Here is a 19366-nt window from a genome sequence, read left to right as displayed (position 1 = left end):
AGGCCGTATATATTCATTTCTGTAATGAATCCTCCAGTTGTACACGATTTCACATCCTGTCGGTTTACTTCCTGTTTGAGATATTCCCTCCATATTATATCTTTCCAGTTGGATCTCATCATGTAATTAACCAGACATGGTTTCTGTCTCCTTGCTGCCAGTTTACTCATCACCTTGAGCTCAGAGCTCCACCCCTTCCTAGTTTTCTGGATATCTTCTTGTGTTTAGGCTTTGAAGGCGTTTTTAGAAATTTGCTGTGTGAAAGGGTTGATATGTCTGATCAGGTAAAGTGTGTTGCTGAAATAACCAAACACATCATTTGTGATGTCATCTACCATTTGTACATACGCAGTCTATGAAAACTTGCAAATGCATAATCAAACAGATCAGAATTCAGAGTTCAGATGCAGTCATTGGTGATATAAAGTACACATTTTTCCCTCCTGTGTCGCCTCCATAAAAGGTAGAAATGTGAGGATTTTGATTTAACCAGCAGCTGCAAGTTTTTTTTTTCCTTCACTGTCAGACACAATAAAGTGACAAGAAATGTGTGCCGCTGAAAATAGGTGAACCTCCAGGCGCAGAGCAGCTTCCACTGACCTACAATTTTTCTCTGCGGCTGATGTGAACAATAGATGTAATTTCTGGCACATTTACCATACCCACCCTTCCGTGAAGCTTGGCGTGTGCAGGATGTGAAATATCATGTGGTCTTCTTCCCTACTTGCTGTCTGTGCAGGTTTGTGTTGATGACAGACCTCCCTGCAAGCTGCAGCTCTGAACTGGACTCCATGAACCACATTTGTCTTTCATATTTGTCCATGAGACCTCCAAACAGCTCTTGTTTTGCATATACTGAAGGACAGACCATGGTCAATTTCATGAATGTCTTTATCCTGGCTGAAAGAAGGAGACACCCGGGACAGGTCACCGATCAGTCACAATGCAAACACAGATGCTGGAAAACAACTTAAATAAGCAGGAGGAAAACTTGGCATAGGCAGGTACGCTCTCTGCTGAGAATGAGGGATCAACTCGAATTAATCTTCATTTGTGCTTTACATGCTACATCCCACTGTCAATATTAAAATATAAAGACATATCTAACAGTGATGCTTCATTCAGGGACGGGGATGCAGCAGCACTCAGAGCAGCCTGAAGGGCGCTGCTGGCGGGGATAAAGAAAGCTATATCTCTATGTGCTCTCAGGATTTGGGGCCATTGTAAAGGGCCCATATAAAACAGTTTAATTTGACATCGTGTCAGAGGTTCAACAACTTTGTATTCAAAGTGTATTTCCTCATATCCAGCCTTGGTCCTGAATTTCATCCTAATGTTTACGGTAGATTTATCGCTATGGTTCGTAGAAACACTGTTTTGCAACCAAACCATTTTGAATCAGAATCTGTGCCAGAAGGAGAAGCTCCGGAAGACGTTCAGACTCTGTGGCTGCAGCAAGACATTTCAGATGGTCAGTTAAAAAATATAATATGTGTTAGTTTGGTCGTATGTGTTGTTCCAGTTACTAGCAAGTAGCTAACGCTAGCTCCTGCTAACTGTTGTGGTTTTTCATATTACACTGAATTTAGTCAATCTATCAGTAAGTTTTTATCTCCCTGTGGGAAGGTCAAAGTGAGTATCACTTCCAGAGGTGGCAGTTATTTCCCTGCATGATGTCATGAAGGGAAAATCTCTGAATTGTCTGTGTGAGCACACGTTCACTGAAAACTGGAGCAAGAGAGGAAGATGACAGACTTTCTTCACTTGTGGGGCTTCGTACAGGCTATGGGGACACATACTGCGTTAGAAAACCATTAGGAAGTGAATTTCGCATAATATGGGACCTTTAACTGAAATGACCCCCTGAGAATGTAGAGGTGCTTCACTGATTACAACAAGGTTATTTTATTCTATTTTTGTTTTTATTTCACAATCCACTATGACCTGGGAAACTGGATCCCATTCTTATCATATCATGTGATCTAAATTATGATTTTTTTTTAAAAAGCCAGAATTTTGGATGTCAACTGGAGAAAATCCTCACTGTGAACCACTATTCCACCATGCCGCCTCTCCTGACTCTGTTGTTTAGTGTCTTTTTGAACCACTCACACAAATCTCTTTTTCATTAAGTAATTAATTAATTAAAACAACAAAATTCAACATTTAATTCCTTCTTCCAATGAATTTCGTTTGGAAGCGTTTATATGACCTCCTCCCTTCTGTACCAACAGATGGAGCTGTTTCATCACTCTGAAGATTTGTCAAAATGCTTTCATTCCCATCTTATTCACAGAGTGCAGAACAATGAAATCGAAATGATTCATTAACCAAAAACACATTATTCAAAATATTCTTACAGAGAGTATCTCTGGGAAACTGGCTTTAATCAAGCGATTTAATCCAGATATATTATTTAAGTACCACAGCCTGAAATTAAAACGCCTGTGCAGTCATTAATGGACTGATTTTCCCATGATTAATTACCCACAGACAGGGTTGTGACAAATTCCCATCATAAATGCTGGATTTACATTTTTTTCTTCTTAAATATGGGTATACTGAATATGAGAAATTGAGGGAATATAGACTTTTAAGTCGGATGGGTCTGCTATCTTGTTTAATTTTAACATAATTCAAAATGAAGACTGATTTAAGTGGTTTTGTCAATTACAATTTAGTGTATCTACAATCAAATGCCATAAATATGACTCTTAAAGTCATGTAAAGATGGTGGTGACATTATCCAGGTCAAGGCCAAATTACATTGTTTTGTAGAGTGGAGAGACCTACAATTTTCACTCAAATTAACAGTCAAGAGAATGGAAAAACAAAGACGACAGGAGCTGCATTTCACACGTTTGATCCCTCAGACAAATAGTGTGTCATCAGCAGGCTAAACTTGCATTTATGGTCACTGGAAAACAGCATGTAAAAACAATTGCTTGGATCTCTATAGTAATCGGTTCAGAAATAGCTGATCTTCCACTGGTTTGTCACATTAAAAAAAAAAAACGTTAAATGCTAGGTCACGTTTTCAAACCTAGAAAACCTTGTTTGGTGAGTTTGAATCGGCTAAATGTAAATGTCAGTCTGGGGCTCAATTGTGCTTGCAGTTTCATCATAACAGTCTATGGAGAACTTCAGAGGAAGAGGGACACAATAGCAGGGTAGCAGCGCCTCAACCCTCTAATTACACCTAAAAATGCTCTTTTTTGAGAGTAAAGCGGCACCAAGAACACATGAACTGTGGTCGTAGAGTCTCGTGACTCATCATTCACCCTGTCATTCGGTGCTCATGAGCAAGAATCTAAAAGGAGAATTTCCCTTAAGGTAAAGGCTGGAGCAGCATTAAGAAGGTAAAGTGTTAGAGATGCTGACATTTCACTAAATGAATGACTTTTGCACAGACTTTAGATCTTTCAGTATTGAAGAATTAAAAAGAAAGTTTTAAGACTTGGTAATGTTTAGAAATATGAAATTATGAAATCCCCAAAAACTTTATTGAAATATCTCTCAGGAAACCATACATGTGGTCACTTTTGTGTTTTCTTGTGTTGTCTGATTCCAGCTTAACTTCATCATTTTGTTCACTTGGGTCTTGGTATCTTCCCACTCCATGCTGTGGATGTGTTGTATTCTCTCCAAGTACATGAATATGAGAAGTAATTTGTCAACTCTAAATTGAATCTCTGTCTTTGCCTTGTGGTGGACTGTGATGGACTCTGCATTTCCTCTTTGCCAGTGTAGATCAGATCAACCGCCTGGTGGTCTCAGCTGGATAAAGAGGTGTAGAGGATTTAATGATCTGATTTCTGCTGGTCACTGGATCTTAATCCAACCACAAGTAATGAAAATTGTTTGTTGTTTTTTTTTTTGTTTAATGGCGAATCCCCCCTTAATGAGCCAGGAGCCCCCCTTCAACCATGATTTGTGAAATTTTGGTGGGTCTCTAAAACATTGGTAAATTGCTGTTTTTTCCTACTCATTTCTTTTTTCTTTTTTTTTTTGTTTTCAGTTTTGTCATGATCATGTGTAAAATCAGGCAATTTATTTTTTTTTATCTGTACTTGTGCATGAGGGTGAATCTTCACTCCTTCACTTGAATAAAGTTGCCGGCCTGCATGTAATTCTTGTCCTCACCATTGAAGTGTGTGGGCGCTAGTCTGAAACGTCACTTTAAAATCAGACAGCCGCTCAATTTCAAACAGGGAAACCTCGTAAGTTTTGGATTGCCTCAGAAAAATAATGTGGGGGACTCTGAGGAGCAGCAACAGGAAGCTGATCCAGGTCTGCGGAGGCTTCTGTCTGAAGGTAATGTCGATAAACTGTATTATTGATATTCAGCACTGTGTTGGATAAGATGGTGCTGAGGACTCTGATAGTCTGGACCATTTTTTTTTTTTTTTAATTCTGATGGTCAAGCGTATTTGCTGTCAATAATTGGTTTGTTGATGCGTGTTAACATATTTCAGAGGTTATTTTGTGCATGTTAATGTGGATTTGATTTCCGGTGGAGTCGCATTTTTTTTTTCATTGATGTTCATATGACTCAGAAAAGACATCCATGCAATGTCCTGGAAATTCATACAAAAAACTTTAATTGTGCCATTTTGTGTCCCATTGTGGCCCCGAAGCCTCAACTGGACACCAGTTTTGGCTCAGTGGAGAAAACAAGTAGGCTTGTGTAATTAATGCCGTGATATAGGCCCCGTTTACACGACAACATTTCACTTGACAACACCTAATCCTTTAAAAAAAAGGAGTGTGTTTTCACTGCAGCAACAGACACAAAGGCAATGGTGTAGTTAGTATGCCGGGCCACAGAAGGGCGCTGTTGCTTGATTTTGTAATGAAACTACACAGATGTGTGCAGAGAACAAAAGACTCTAAACGTGAAGAAAATGGAGAGAACCCTACATTACTGATGATTCATGGGATGTGTTGGGGGCTGAAGATTTCATGAACTCCTCCAGAGGTTTTTCCCCCGAAGGAAAACACCAGCAACAATGGATAGGCCATAAAACAGCAGGGGAGCGAGCCAGACCCCGGAAGTGGCCAATGAGGGTGCTTGAATCCGACCCGAACACCACAGGGGTCCAAAACTGAAGTTGGTGAGACTCACTTTCTACCAAATCTCTCTGCTTTTCAATCTGACCATCGAGGGAGAGACATCTCTTTCCCTCCTCAGGATGGTATTAGAGAGCACCAAGCAGAAACAAAGAGACAGAACCAACACCAGCCACTGGACGAGCAGGATCCAGTTTGGACTACATCTTCTGTAGTCCAAACCACGGACGGTGCTGTCCAGAACCAACCCAAGAAGGGTGAGAGCTGTTGTCTGGGCAGAGAATAGTTAGAATGATGTTCTGTTGAAAATGCAATGTGTTTCCATGTGCCGCTCAGAAGGCCGCACCAACCAAGTCCAGGACTCTGGTTTTCCACCTCAGAACCAGAGGTCCGAGTGAGCTCCAGGCCCACTGGGAGCTCTGTGTGGAGGAACCAGGGTTCAGAACCGAGCCGCGCAGAATTCTCTGTCTTTCTCTTGTCTTCATCCTCTCTCATTCTCTCCCCCTATTTCACTAACCCGCAGATATGCGCCCCCCCTTTCTCCATTCACTGCATGTAACAACTATCTGTTAGCTGCTGCAAGAGCAGATCTGTTTTGATCACAAGAGTTCTAACTGCAGGACCCGACCTCCACTTAGGACTCAGGTGCTCAGAACCGGGCCAACGGAACCGCCCGTTTGTTCCCCCTCGGTAGACTAACTCGCTCCGAGACCGCCCTCGTGCACGCGCGCTCAATGGACGTCTTGTTTATCTGGCCGCTAAGCAACTGCCGCGTCCCCAGAAAGAGCGAGTCAAACGCCTCTAGTGGTCGCGTGGGTCATCGCAATCCCTCTTGACATTCACCTGGTGGACACATCAAGTCATTGCGCTCTCCCTCTGCGCGCCGCCGCACGCCCCTAGTGGTCGTCACAGTCACCGCATTGACCCGCCAACGTCTGCCTCCACCTGGTGGACGTTCGAGGTCATGACACGCCCTCACATTGACCCCAGGATGTCTGCCTCCACCTGGTGGACGTTTGAGGTCATTACACCCCCTCGTCACTCCAGACCATGCACGCACGCACGCGCACACACACACACACACACACACACACACACACACACACACACACATTGTACATAGTGTGTGCTGTTTAATAGATTAGATCGCCGTGTTAGATGTCGTTTGCTATTTGAATGTGTTGATTTATGAGATGATTTACAAATTATTTATGAATTAATACATTTTTATTAATAAACGCCTGTTAGCTGAATTGTACGCTTCTTGGTGATTATTGTGTATTTATTGTTGACAATTCACTGGTTTGTAACAGTCTGTGCTCGGATCTCACACCTTCCATTCTATTTAAGATTGTTATATTTTATGCAGAAATATTAACTAACTTAAATATACTTTTTACAAACGAGACTGATATTTTGGTATTAGCTATTTCCAGTTTATCTGGTGGTGCCCCGATTTATTATTAATACATGAATAAGAAATTTATGCAAATTAATAAAAAAAATTATTAAAAATTATTTTTGATAATTTTTCATTTTTTTTGTTTTTAAAGTAATTATTCAATTACTTTAGGAGTTGTTAATGAGTAAATGACCGTTTACTTCCATTAATAATTTAAATTTTTCATAAATTACTTCCAGTGATTTATTACTTTTAATAATCCATTACTTACAGTAATTATATGCTAATAACCAACCATAAATCCCAACAGATGCTATCAGGGGTGAGTCTCAACTATTAAACTACTGATATGGACGATAAAACTAGAATACGGACCGCGAGTCGTACCACAACGGGGCCGCCATGTTTGTTTACAACTGGATGAGCAGGAGGAAGGGGGGGATGGGCATGCGCAGTAACAGGCCTCCATCAGTCTCTGCAGGAGGGAATAGCGGCTGTGAAAGAATCTTTCCACCTTGGGGGCCGCATTAAAAACTTTGCGGACACAGTGCATCCGCACACTGGTGCCGTGTAAACGAACCCCCCAAAAGTGAAGAACATTTTTTGTGGAATACGTTGTCGTGTAAACGGGGCCATAGTTCGCACACTGAGTATTTTGATAAGTTCTCTTTTGGTGCAATTATTGTTGACTTGTGCAATAGCACCACCACAGTTTTTCCTGTGAAAATAATTTTTACCAAAACCCAGATTTCACCCATTTCCCTGCTTTGTTCAATTATTCATAGAGTGTCGGCTGAGAATTGGACCCAGTCTGATAATGAAGTTTGTTTTAGTTTGATCTGATTTGGAAGTTAACCTTGCTTTTTTTAAGTGGCAAGTGTGCAATACTAAAAAAGCAATTCCCAGCCTGCGTTTGACTTGGGCCTCACATGCATCTCCATCGGCCTCCATGTGTGTCCCCTACCGCAGGTTGGTCAAACACTGCTCGAGAAGACTCACAATCTCACATATGCCATAGAATAGAGTTACGAACTCCAATTGTCACCAAGAAATCCACAATTCTAAATTTTCTCAAAGATTGTGACTGTTTTAAAAATATAAGCTGACTGATAACTTGCAGCCTCACAGTATAATACCACAAAATAATAGTGATAGAGTTTTTACTAAGACAATGACATCCAGATACAGTATTTAGTCACTGAACACAAAGGTGAAGCTTTATTTGTTTATTTTGTGGTGGACAAAATCCAACAATGCCTTTTCCCAAACTTAATAAGAGGCAACGTTTCTGTTGATTTTATTTGTGTATGTTGCCATTTTAAATATTCAAAATCACCTTGTGACATGGCAAGAAAGTGTCTTTGTTCCTCCAGGTATGCAGCTCTAATTGCACTTTGCAGGCCGTGGATACCGACACAGAAGGGAATTGCATTATTTTACAGCTGAGTTGGTTTTGATAAAATACACAAGGAAATTAATTCTGGCTTCATAATTTTACCTGAAAAAGAATATGATTATTAAATTTATAATCTTTGGAACTAATTTCATACAATGATTGATCATCACTGAATTCGAGGCTCCTCCCTCTGTTTGATGTTTTTCACCGAGCTCAAGTCTTAATTTAAATGCACAGGGGATAAAGTTCTTATGAATTTGGCAATCATCAACTGCATTATGTACTGAGGCTTCAGATGTTATTCCTGGGATCTGCTGCCGACACTCTCCTCGTCTGGGATGTCATTGCCCCGAGTGTCAGCTTTTAACCCCCACATTTATTCCAGCTGTTCTTCTAACCCCTGATACTTCTCAACCTCTTCCTGTTCTTTCTTTGTGATATTGCTGTCAGCTGGTGCTGCCACATTTATCATTTGTCAGCCACCACCAAGTTCGTCTTGATTAGCCAAGAAGTCTCACCGGGTCTCAGTCCTGTTGTTCTCTACCACCTTCAGGGGGACGTTCCACCAGGATTTGGGTACTTCAACTCCATACTGGGTACGGATGTTTCTCTACACTATCCCAGCTACTTGGTTGTGTCATTCTATGTACGCTGATCCTGCAGGACCGTCTCTGGGGCGTCTTTGCACAACCTGAACCTTGGATCTGTTGTTGTGCTGGCTTTATTAAAGCATACGTGCATGCACTCGCTTGCTAAATTTATATGTATCTTAAAGATATTTTGAAACGGACCTGCATGAGTGCAAAGAAAGACCTTCTGTCCTCCTTTGGATCTTTTAACTTGTGGCCTATGAGGTACTTCAATTGTTAAGTGAAACCTCATATACCCACGTCTTTATGCAGCAGGGAGGGCTGATTGTATCAGACAGGCAGTATATTGTGCTCATGTGTAACTGATACAGAAGAGGTAAAAGGCCAGTGTGGTTTTAAAAAGTGTGTGTGTGTGTGTGTGTGTGTGTGTGTGTGTGTGTGTGTGTGTGTGTGTGTGTGTAAGATTTTCTCCACTTCTTAAGTCATTTAATATTTCCTCGGATATCAATCATTAAGCTTCTTGCTTACTCTGCAACCATAAGCCCCCGGGTTGATAACAAGAGATGTGTTTCATCAGAGGTTGTATTTTGTGCCGTGAGTCTGCAGGATTTCCAGCAGCGACAACAGTCAGCAGGTTCACTTTCCATGTGAACATGTAAATATAGCCAATAATATGGACTGCGATACACAAGGATGTGTTTCAATTGGATAATGTGTGGGTGGCTCAGATGCAGCCGAAGGAGAGAAAGGCACTGTAATTATATAATCTTTCATTCCCCAGTTGGACCCAAGATCATAGTGATTTGAGCTGCTCCACGCACCCAACTGCTTGTTAACCAACCAGCCATCGGACATTTTAATTGTCCAACAGAAGTGAGGTCAGATCTTTGATGTGATCCTTTCATCTGTGTTTCTCTCCACCTTTCCCAGTGTGTCTTCCACTGTCACACAATGCCACCATTGTGGTTTGGCGTTGTTTACCGTCATGCATGTAAAGTCTTTGCTGCTGACGATGATCTTTTGTCAAACCTGTAAAACATAACCCCCCCATCACAGTGACAAGTCACTCATTTTGTAATAAAGTGCTCAGGAGGTCTTTGAATGGAGGCGTGCGGCGTGTCTTCACTGAGCTCATAATGTTTATGACGCAGGTTCGACGCTCGACAATATTACTGCCTTGACCCTTGGCTCACGCAATGCCTCACAGGAGGACAATGACCACGAGCTTCTCCCTGTATCTATTAGGTGTGGCCTTTCAGGTCTGGATCACTGCGGCTTTCCACACTGTGTTTACAGGATTGTGTCAGCTTTACGCCTGAGACAAGAAGGTCAATAAGCATGCAGGAGTGAAACACATGTGCACTTTAAAGCGGCGCGTAGTCATCAGAAGTTGAGAAGGAGCCGACCGGTGAGGAAAGTGAGGTAATTTTGTTTTGGTCGTCACTTAGTGATGATGATGATGATGACGCTGTTTTTACAGTTGAAACTAACTCCTTTCAACATGTGTGTTGAAATAAAACATTCTGAAGTATTACTCCATGTATAATTCCCGCTTATGAGTCAAAGGTCACAAGCTTAAATGATGAATGTCGCTGTTTTTGTGGTGGCCTGTTGAATATTAGAAAGAAAATCTGTTTTCAGTGTTATTGAAACACTTTGTGTGAAAAGGTTTAAAGAGAAGCACAAGAAATCTGAGTTAGTTTTTTTTTGTTTTTTATCATTCCAAATGTGCAAACCATTCAAAACTCAAAGAAACTCAGTTACATATATAAAGCATTTATTAAATATCCTTTTATTTCAGATAATTCAGAAGTCAGTATTGCAGAGAGACTTTTAAGAGACTTTTATATCATACACTTGAATATATGTATAAGGCACATACAGGGTTTTTTTATGCGTCACACCTCAGATGTGATTGTGCATTTGTGTGGTCAAAAAAATAAATGTTTATCTGGAGTCATATGCTGAACCTAAATCACTTCTGCAATATTGTACTTGAAAAACACTCAAGTCTTGACAGCAGAGGATTGACTGAAATCTAAAAGACCATAGCATAGCAGTAAATTTTTTTTTTTCAATTTAATTAACTATTTGTTTAAGCGACTCTTAAATCAGGAAAAAAATTCAATCTTGACACGAATTGTATCAGGTTTAATCGTCATAAAAATACTCAAGGTTGCTGATTTGCTCAGGTCGTCATTGAATTCTTTGTAGTTTTATTATCTTGTTATTGTTGTAGACAAGTTATTATCTAAGTGGTATTTTACAGTTGTATACCAGACCAAGTCAGTGCTTATATGAACAACTACATAATAATAATAATAATAATAATAATAATAATAATAATAATAATAATATATTGATACTGTACAAATGAATCATGTTTTACAAAAGTGGGATATTCTTTCATCGAGAAATTGTACACCAGTATGACGAAAAGGAAAGAGCTTCATGCTCTTATAAAATGGAGCAAAGAAAGCAAACAATATAAAACTTTGCATAAAGGAACCTCAACACTTTTTTTTGTTTCCCCTCAAACCACAAAGTTGGACTTTTTGCATGTAAGAAACGTGGCCTCATGTGTCCCTGCAAAATGCTTCCAGTAAAGCTCACCGCATTAATAACACCTTTGATTCATTAGAGAAATAGAAAGAGTTCCCTAAAACTGGCTGTGTAAAAAGTCTGACCCAACCACAATATATTTAGGATTATAAATAGTAGCACAATATTTCAGTCACACATTGTTTTTACACCGTTTTCACTTATTTCATCACGACTTCCTTATGCTCCTACATATAGTCCCACACATAGTTTCATTAACCGGCCTTCCTACACAAATTCAGCACTACTTTCTTTCAAAAGTGAGACTCGAGTGTGAGAGAAAACCACCCGGCGAAGCTTGAGTCTTTCCAGCAGTCAGACACACGCAGGTCAGTGTCTCCGCCTGGCACCTGTGGACTGGAAAGGCAGGGTGTGCGTGGATCAACTCCGGTGGCAGAACAAGGCTCACACCCCGGTGGCGTTGGCCCACGCTGGGAAAGAATCCAGCTGGAACATGGCCCTGCCCCAGCTGTTGATTGCCAGTGTAATGCAGAGGATGCCGATGATGTTCATAACGATTCCTGTTCTGGCCTGGTAGAGGAAAACAATACAATCATATTAAAGTAGCAGAGGCAAATGTTTGTCAGTTTCATCACTTTTCTTTTGGATACCATTTCTGTTCTTTACAAAACCAGAGATTTACTGAATGAGAAATGTGTACATTTATTATATTGTTCACTTGTGCTGCCTTATATGACGTGTTAATGGGGAAATACATATAAAACTAACTTGGATTCAATAATCAAATTGCAGAAAAGAGCGATTAGGATCATAAATGGAGCTGGATACCAGGATTTCCATACAATCATCCACATTAGAATTTCTGGATATTACATATATAAAAACATTAGAAATTATGTTCCGTGTGATGATTTATAGCATTCCATATGGTAGTCCAAAATTATAATTAAGAATTTAAGTGGGGTGTTAATGTTTGAAACTTGTAAAGTAAGAACAAATGTTAAATACAGACGTGTGTCAGTTTTGGGAGTGAGGTTATGGAATGGACTTAATGATGAAATGAAAAGGTGTAATTCTCTGTGTGTTTTCAAAAAGAGCTTAAGATGTCAAATAATTAAAGGTTATGCTGTGAATTGTTAATTTGATATTTACTTATGACCCGAAAAGTGATTTCTAATTTAAACTGTCATTTAGTTTTGTATTTGATTACTGATCTTTGTTTGTAGTAATCCTTTGATGGTACAGGCTTCAGCCGATTCCTCTTTCGGTTGCTGGACGGTAAATTTTTGGGGCATAATGTTCTTGTTTGTTGCTTTGTATGAATGCAACCGAAATAAAACTAACTAAAACTAAAAACGAACTAAAAAAAAGATATCATCGTCAGTTCTATGAGTGTTATGATGAAATTAGAATCCTTGGAAAATTTCTTTAAATGTTCAGACAGAAAACGAGTGTAGAAGTGTAGTTGAAATGGAAGCTCTTGATCTCGGAAAGAATTAGCATATCCTTGAGTTAGAAACTTTATGCTTCAAGTGTGAAGGAAACACACCAACCGTAGCATAATCAAATAAGTCTAAAACATGAATACATTACAAGAGCAGTCTTGGACACACTGCTGGTGTATGTGTTTTTTAAATGATTGAGATTTAGAGATTTCCATAGTTGACACTGATTGCTTACTCATCATAGAATGCAAGAGTCAAGCAGTGAAACTTGTCACAGTGAGGGAGAAGAAATCCCTTTCTTTCTGAACAGAATTTAAGAATGCACTTCGTGTTCCCATTTATTCAGCAACGAGAATCATTTTGATAGTTTCAGGTCACAGCTGCAAGTGATAATGAATACACATTCTGCAATAAGAGAAAAGTTAAAACTGTGGCATTAAAGTCTCAACGCTGCCTGTTCAACATATAATTACCACAAAAAGTGAACAAACCACCGACGTACTCACCATGTCAGCAACTTTGAGGTATCCGTAAGAGAAGACGATGGCGTTCGGAGGGGTTGCAACAGGCAGCATGAAAGCGAAGGAGGCGCTGAGAGTGCAAGGCACCATGACGTACAGCGGGTTGATTTGGATGGACTGAGACTGCAATAATCACACAGACATTTTCAACAGTCTGAAGCAGGGGCGACGACAGCCTCGATCACAAAATCCTTCACTCGTTCGTCCAGCTATTTCTCTGCAGCTATAATCACTGACTCATAACTCAGAGTGAAATCGGTGCAATTCTGTGTGAAGGGAAAACTCTCATTAGGTGGGTGTAATTAAGATGAACTTCCTGCAAGCATGGCGCTGAGTCATGGTTTTCAAAATAGAAAAGAAGTACACGTGTAGCGATAATGGCAGACTACTGAGACACGGGCAACATTACTCTGTGGAATTTGCTTCTGAATTACATATCCTGCAGTGCAGCAGCTTACAGAAGCACAGTAATTTATGTTTGTCAAAATAAACAATGAGTGGAAGGAACTAAACTTTAGAGAAGGTCTTCTTTAAACTGTTGGCTATAAATCATGTCATCATGACGACGGTGTTCTAAATCTAAATAAAGATCAAGTTGACAGGAGGACAACTTGCCCCAGGCCATGTTTTCAAGTGTCTTATTCGTATAAGACTGATCGTACCACTTCATTTCGTCTTCTTCTGTTGCCTTTATAGATAAACCAGGCTTGGGCAACTTCGCTGCGTTTGCTTGGCTCTGCTGTCAATAAATGTCAGTCTGAATGCCGTCTACTTGGCTGGGTCTTTCACAACCCATCTCTAGCTCTCTACTGGTAAAACAGTGGGCACAGTACAGCTATTCTTCAGCGGCAATGGGAAAGGCAGTGTTACATGCACTGGGCTGAACTGGTCTGTTTGGCTCCTTATTAATGGGAGGAGGGGCCCATAGTAGGGGGACCCAACATATTCAGCCTGAATGACCAACTAGATGGGCAACCAAACATGGGAAAATAGGCCGTCTCTCGCTGGGAGTAGTTTCAATGCTGCATTCCAATTGGGGGAATCCGTTTCAAAAGAAAGTACACGAGGAAGCCCTTCACCTCAATGAATCACTTCTGCCAAACTGTCTCCTGGCAGTCTGACATTCTGCCTTTGTGCATCGAACTCATTTAGCCTTTTCCTCTTGACAATTCTTACCATTGAAGCTAAGACAGGTAGGAAGAGTGTTGCTGTGGCCACATTGCTGGTGCACTCTGTGAAAGTAGCAATCAGTAGGCACAAGATGATAGCAATTGCCCAGGGAGGGATGTTTTGCAGCGGTGTCATCTGATCGCCTATCCACTTGGAGAGTCCCGATACCTGGCGAGACGTACATTAAACACACACGAAGGTGAGCAAAGGCTTTGGGAAACTTTTCATTTCACTTTGAGTCCATTTTAATTCAAGTCTGTGCATCATGATATCAATTATACGTGAAAATGTTTTTTTTTGCAAAAGTGTCATCAGGACATCTTTAATACTTTAATAATAAGTGTGAGGTTGACATTATGAGATGTAATCAAAACCCTGAAAATGGCACTAATGACAGCTACAGACACTTTTTTGTAAAGAACAAAAAAAAAGCCCTGGAACCAGATTCTCCCGCATTTCAACTTGCTACTCACTTCACTGCCTTTCGCCAGAGCAAAGCCTCCTCCGAGAAGAAGCACAATGCCCCATGGCAGCTTTTTCTGGACGATTTTCCAGGTAAGGAGAGGTGGCGTCGGACCAGTTTGACGAGCTGCTGCAGATCCTATGCATCAAACATTGGAGTTAAATCACTGCACGGCCTTACCCGTCTCCTCAACTGCGTGTGTAAGACACCTGATTTCTCACCTGTGTCAAAACTGTGACTCCGCCTTGAGCAGAAACGTGGAGGCTTAGAGGGCAGAACGAAGAGAAGGACGGCAACAAAGATGGCCACCGTAGCGTCTGTCACATACCTGCGGAGTGGAGTTTAACCCAAAATTTATAATTAGGCTACAATAATTGATAATTTGGTGAAGAATAAATACTTTAAAAGTAGATACACACTCTGCTTTGGAATTAAAGATATGGGTTGCCCAGCCGTGGACAAAGCCGGGATCTCTTGTGAACCACAGGACCACCAGCAAGACGAAGACCCCGAGAACGTTTAGCTCTCCGAAGGACATGGGCCCCAGCAGGCGGTGCTGTTCACGGATCACATTATAGGCAGCAATGTCTTTCTCTGTCTTCACCGCCCCACAGCCCCATGTCTTCTTAAAGCTTGAGTAATCACATGGGGAAAATAATCTTTGTGTCACCTCTGCACTCAATCAAGCTGCCGGCGCGGTAAAAGGTTTCTTGAAGTTGATTCAAGTCTGTGTCACTGAAATTAGGCTTTAACCATCATCAAACTCACTTGAATCCCATGAAGACAAACTGCAGCCAAAGCCAGGCCAACGTGAGCATGAGGATCATGTTAGGGAAGGCAAAGCCAAACCAGGAGGCAAAGTTAATCACATCCCCATTTTCTGGAAACAATCTGGTGGAAAGAACACAACAAGAGTGAAAAATATTATTCAACACAGTTAGAAATTAGGAGAACTGCCAGTGCAAACTGATGGAAATGCTCTCACTGGTTCATTTGACCCTTCAGCACCAGATTTGGACCCGTTCCAGTCAGTGTGGCTGTGCCCCCAATACTAGCAGCATAACACACACACAGGGTCATCCCTTTGCACAGTTTCCGTCTTTCATCCGCCTCTTTCTGTTTGGCTGTCTCCACCGTGGCATCTAAGAAGGTCACCACCACTGGGCCTAAGAACCAAGAGTATAGGATGAAAAGATCTTTCGCCAACCTTGTAATCATGCCGATACTGTTCGTTTTCGGTTCAGTCTAAATTTAAGTTCTACTCGGAGCTCACGAGTCCTCACCTTGTGCCTCGCTCTGCTTCTCGGACTGCAGAGGAAGTTTGCTGTCGGTGTCTGATGTCAGGACCTGTTCGTCTGAGCTGAGGATCTGAGGAATCTCGGCGTCACTGTTGTTGAGCTGTTCCAGCACTGCCTGGACAATGGGAACCATCATGGCAGTGGTGGCCGTGTTACTGATCCACATGGAGAGGAACGCTGTCACACCCATGAAACCCAGCATCAAACTATTGGAGAGATTAAAAGAAAAAAGAAAACATCAGTAACAGATAGAGGCTTTTTTATTGGAAGGGATGGGATACAATCAGTTAATATCAAAGAGAGACTAAGACAGTACTTTATGACAGCAATGAAGCCCTTGTATGTATCATGCTTATCTCTAGTCTCATACACAGTCGATGTTGTTTAAGTCATTGATGATTAGATAAGATCAGGTGATGGTTCAGTGTGAGATGGTGTGATGCTTTAACACTCACAGCGCTGGACGCACACCCACAAAGAGCAGTACCCTCAAGGCGATGCGTTTGTGCAGGTTCCAGTGCTCCACAGCAACAGCGACCATCAGTCCTCCGACAAACAGCAGGTTTGTGTCCTTCAGGTACTGCATACACACCTGAGACGGCAGGGCCAGAATGAGACACATGGATCCTGCTCAACGTATTGATACGCACTGTGAGTGATGTGACGCACATCTTTGGACTGCATGATGCCAAAGAGGGGGAAGAGGAGAGCCGGGAGCAGGGCGGTCACAGCCAGTGGCAGCACCTCTGTGCACCAGTACACCGCCATCAGGATTATCACATAGGCACATTCTGCTTCCTGCGTTAAAAACAAATCACAGTGCATGGCATAAAGACAAGTACGCAGTATCTTATTTGTACAGTACTCTCTGTGATGAACCCGCAATATAAAGTTTATTAACAACCAAGGTTATTTACTGTTGTGTAATATAGATAGGCTGTTAAGGTGGTTCGAAGGTGAAGTTAAGTGTAATTGTTCTGTTGTTTCACACTCTCCGAGCTAAAACACTACCCACCCCACTGTCACGATCACACGGCAATTTTCAGAGTTTTATTGATTTGCACTAAAAACGTTTTCTCAGTGAAAACTTGGTCGGAGGGAGAGGTTATTGTCCCTCCGTGAGATGCGCTCTTCTCCATGACTGCTCCCTGCATGTTGGAGAACTATCATAACATGTGTGCTTATGTCTCTGTCACACGTAGAGGTAACAATGTGGACCGAGCCCTTTGACTCTGTGTTCCCACGCTGCATATGACCCTTCATGTTAACAACGACCAGTTAAAATAACAGGACCTCCAGCCTCAGGCCACACCGGACAGTCGTTTCTCATGCTTTTACGCACAAAGTGCGCTGCTGTGCGCTTTTCAGCCACCAACAGGTGCAGGACAGAAACGTCACACACATTCACAGGCGTTATTGTGAGAAAATTACAAAGTCTAGTTAATCTTCATCCTAATTTTCATCAATTAAATTCCACTGTGCGCTCAAACTGCGCCCACTTGTCCAATTATATACAATTATTGTTCCAATTCGTGTTGTTAAAATTTCAAGTCAAGTTTTAACGCAAAACTTGTTTAAGTTTTTTTTTCTTTAACTTTAATGAGTGTGTGGAAACCTTTAATCTCAGATAATAATCACTAGTTTAATTCAGATCACATTACATACCGACGTTCCGATCACCAAAGGCAGTGGAAGAAGAAGAAGTGGAGATAAGAAGAGAATAATCTCATTCTTTACTGAGCGCAGATATGTGAAGAATCCCATCGTGCAGGAAAATGTAAAAAAAAAGGAAAAAGGAGGCTCCGCACCATGGGACGCGCTTTTGAGGCGCACATGGGAGGAGGAGGGGGAGTCCTGCAGCAAATAAAGGAGGGAGAGAGGCGAATCACAATGAGGAGAGAGAGAGAGAGAGAGAGAGAGAGAGAGAGAGAGAGAGAGATGTCCTGGGTGCTGCTCGCACCAAAACAAAAGGACTGCCGCCCGATTAACATATGATCAGCATATCCTTGTGTTGATCATGTCTCCTGGCATTGCCCCCATCCTGAAAGCTGATTACAGACTGACTGAGCTGCAGAACACAGCAGACTCATAAAAATGTCTGAAACTTCAACAACCTGATGCTCTCAGCAGAATTGCTGTCAAAAGTTCTATACATTTTCTTCTTCTTCTGTTTTTGTTACAGGCGTTTCCCTTAAAGAACGAGTTGATTCTTGTCTTTATCCCTATCTAACTCCTGTCAAGTTGAACATTTAGGACTATTACATAATTAGACTGTTACAGATAGGATCCTGCTGTCACAAGCATGTTAGAATCTGTCTTTTAAAAAAAGAGTGCAAAGTCACTGAAAGCTGAACGTGATTCACCCCAGGCAGGAGCAGACACTATTCTACACATAGATCCGTGTATGAGTGGCAGGAGCTGTATTTACCCCATTGTGAGTCTACCTCTTTGATTTGTGGAGGTCAAAAGACAAATTTGTTGAGCTGTCATTGATGTCTATTTTTTTTCCAATACTTTACACCACTAAGTGGAAATAACGTTTGCAATTCCAAAGTCTATATTATCTATAAGTCTATTATAATAGTCTCTTGGTTCCTCAGTACACCTTTATTACCTTTGCCAATGGCTGCGTGTATTTGTATGTATGTATGTATGTATGTATGTATGTATGTATGTATGTATGTATGTATGTATGTATGTATGTATGTGTGTGTGTGTGTGTGTGTGTGTGTGTGTGTGTGTGTGTGTGTGTGTGTGTGTGTGTGTGTGTGTGTGTGTGTGTGTGTGTGTGTGTGTGAAAATGATTCATACAGTCCTTGTAGTTGTGAAGATATAATGTGTTCATGTTGCATATATGTCATTTTGGACAGGAGGCAGCAAAATAGGCCTCGTGATGCAGAGTTTAAATCACACCCATTACATATTGTACAAATCATCCATTTGGTGACATTATTATTTCAAATCATGTTGATGTACTGACCACTACTGTTAGATCATGTCCTGATGACTACTCTCAAGGTCCCTGGATAACCCGGTATAGATCCTGCATCCGGATCTCCTGCCTACTGTGAGCCAGACTCTGTAAAATAAGCTGTAAGTGAATTGTGATGGATTTTCAAAACTGTACGGGACGGAGTTAAATCTGATCTTTCTTACCAAATGTCAGCTGGGAAGCTTGACACAAGTCAAGATAAATCGGGCACAGAAAACCGATCAATAGGTGTTGTGATGATAAAAGACCAAATGGATCAGATTTAGAGATTTTGTTGACCAGTAATCACAGCATAAGTTCTGTGTCAAAGAAGAGAACTGTGAGCTTCAAGTCTGAGCTGATGGGAGGACAAGCTGGGCGTGAAGCTCTCTCTTCTGTTGCCATACTACTATTCTTAAAAAAAAGATGTTGCAGTCCCACAGCTGTAAATGTGGTTCAGTAGCATTCATGTTATGTA

General features: G+C 41.2%; 1 protein-coding gene across 1 annotated transcript; it reads right to left on the bottom strand.

The window, feature by feature from the left end:
* Positions 1–11464: 11464 nt before the first annotated feature.
* slc13a5b (solute carrier family 13 member 5b) lies at positions 11465–17689 on the bottom strand (the record flags this gene model as incomplete). Its single annotated transcript, XM_080459227.1, has 12 exons — positions 17583–17689; positions 16587–16715; positions 16373–16509; positions 15903–16123; positions 15605–15779; positions 15388–15510; positions 15039–15251; positions 14841–14947; positions 14630–14757; positions 14163–14324; positions 12972–13109; positions 11465–11590 (listed from the first exon to the last, which is right to left on the bottom strand). The coding sequence occupies exons 1-12, from the start codon at positions 17679–17681 to the stop codon at positions 11465–11467; spliced, it is 1758 nt and encodes a 585-aa protein (XP_080315353.1). The 5' UTR covers positions 17682–17689.
* Positions 17690–19366: the final 1677 nt, after the last annotated feature.

Source organism: Lipophrys pholis (genome assembly GCF_963383615.2).
Source record: "Lipophrys pholis genome assembly, chromosome: 3".
Lineage (NCBI taxonomy): Eukaryota > Metazoa > Chordata > Actinopteri > Blenniiformes > Blenniidae > Lipophrys > Lipophrys pholis.
This window is presented reverse-complemented; position numbering and strand designations above follow the sequence as displayed.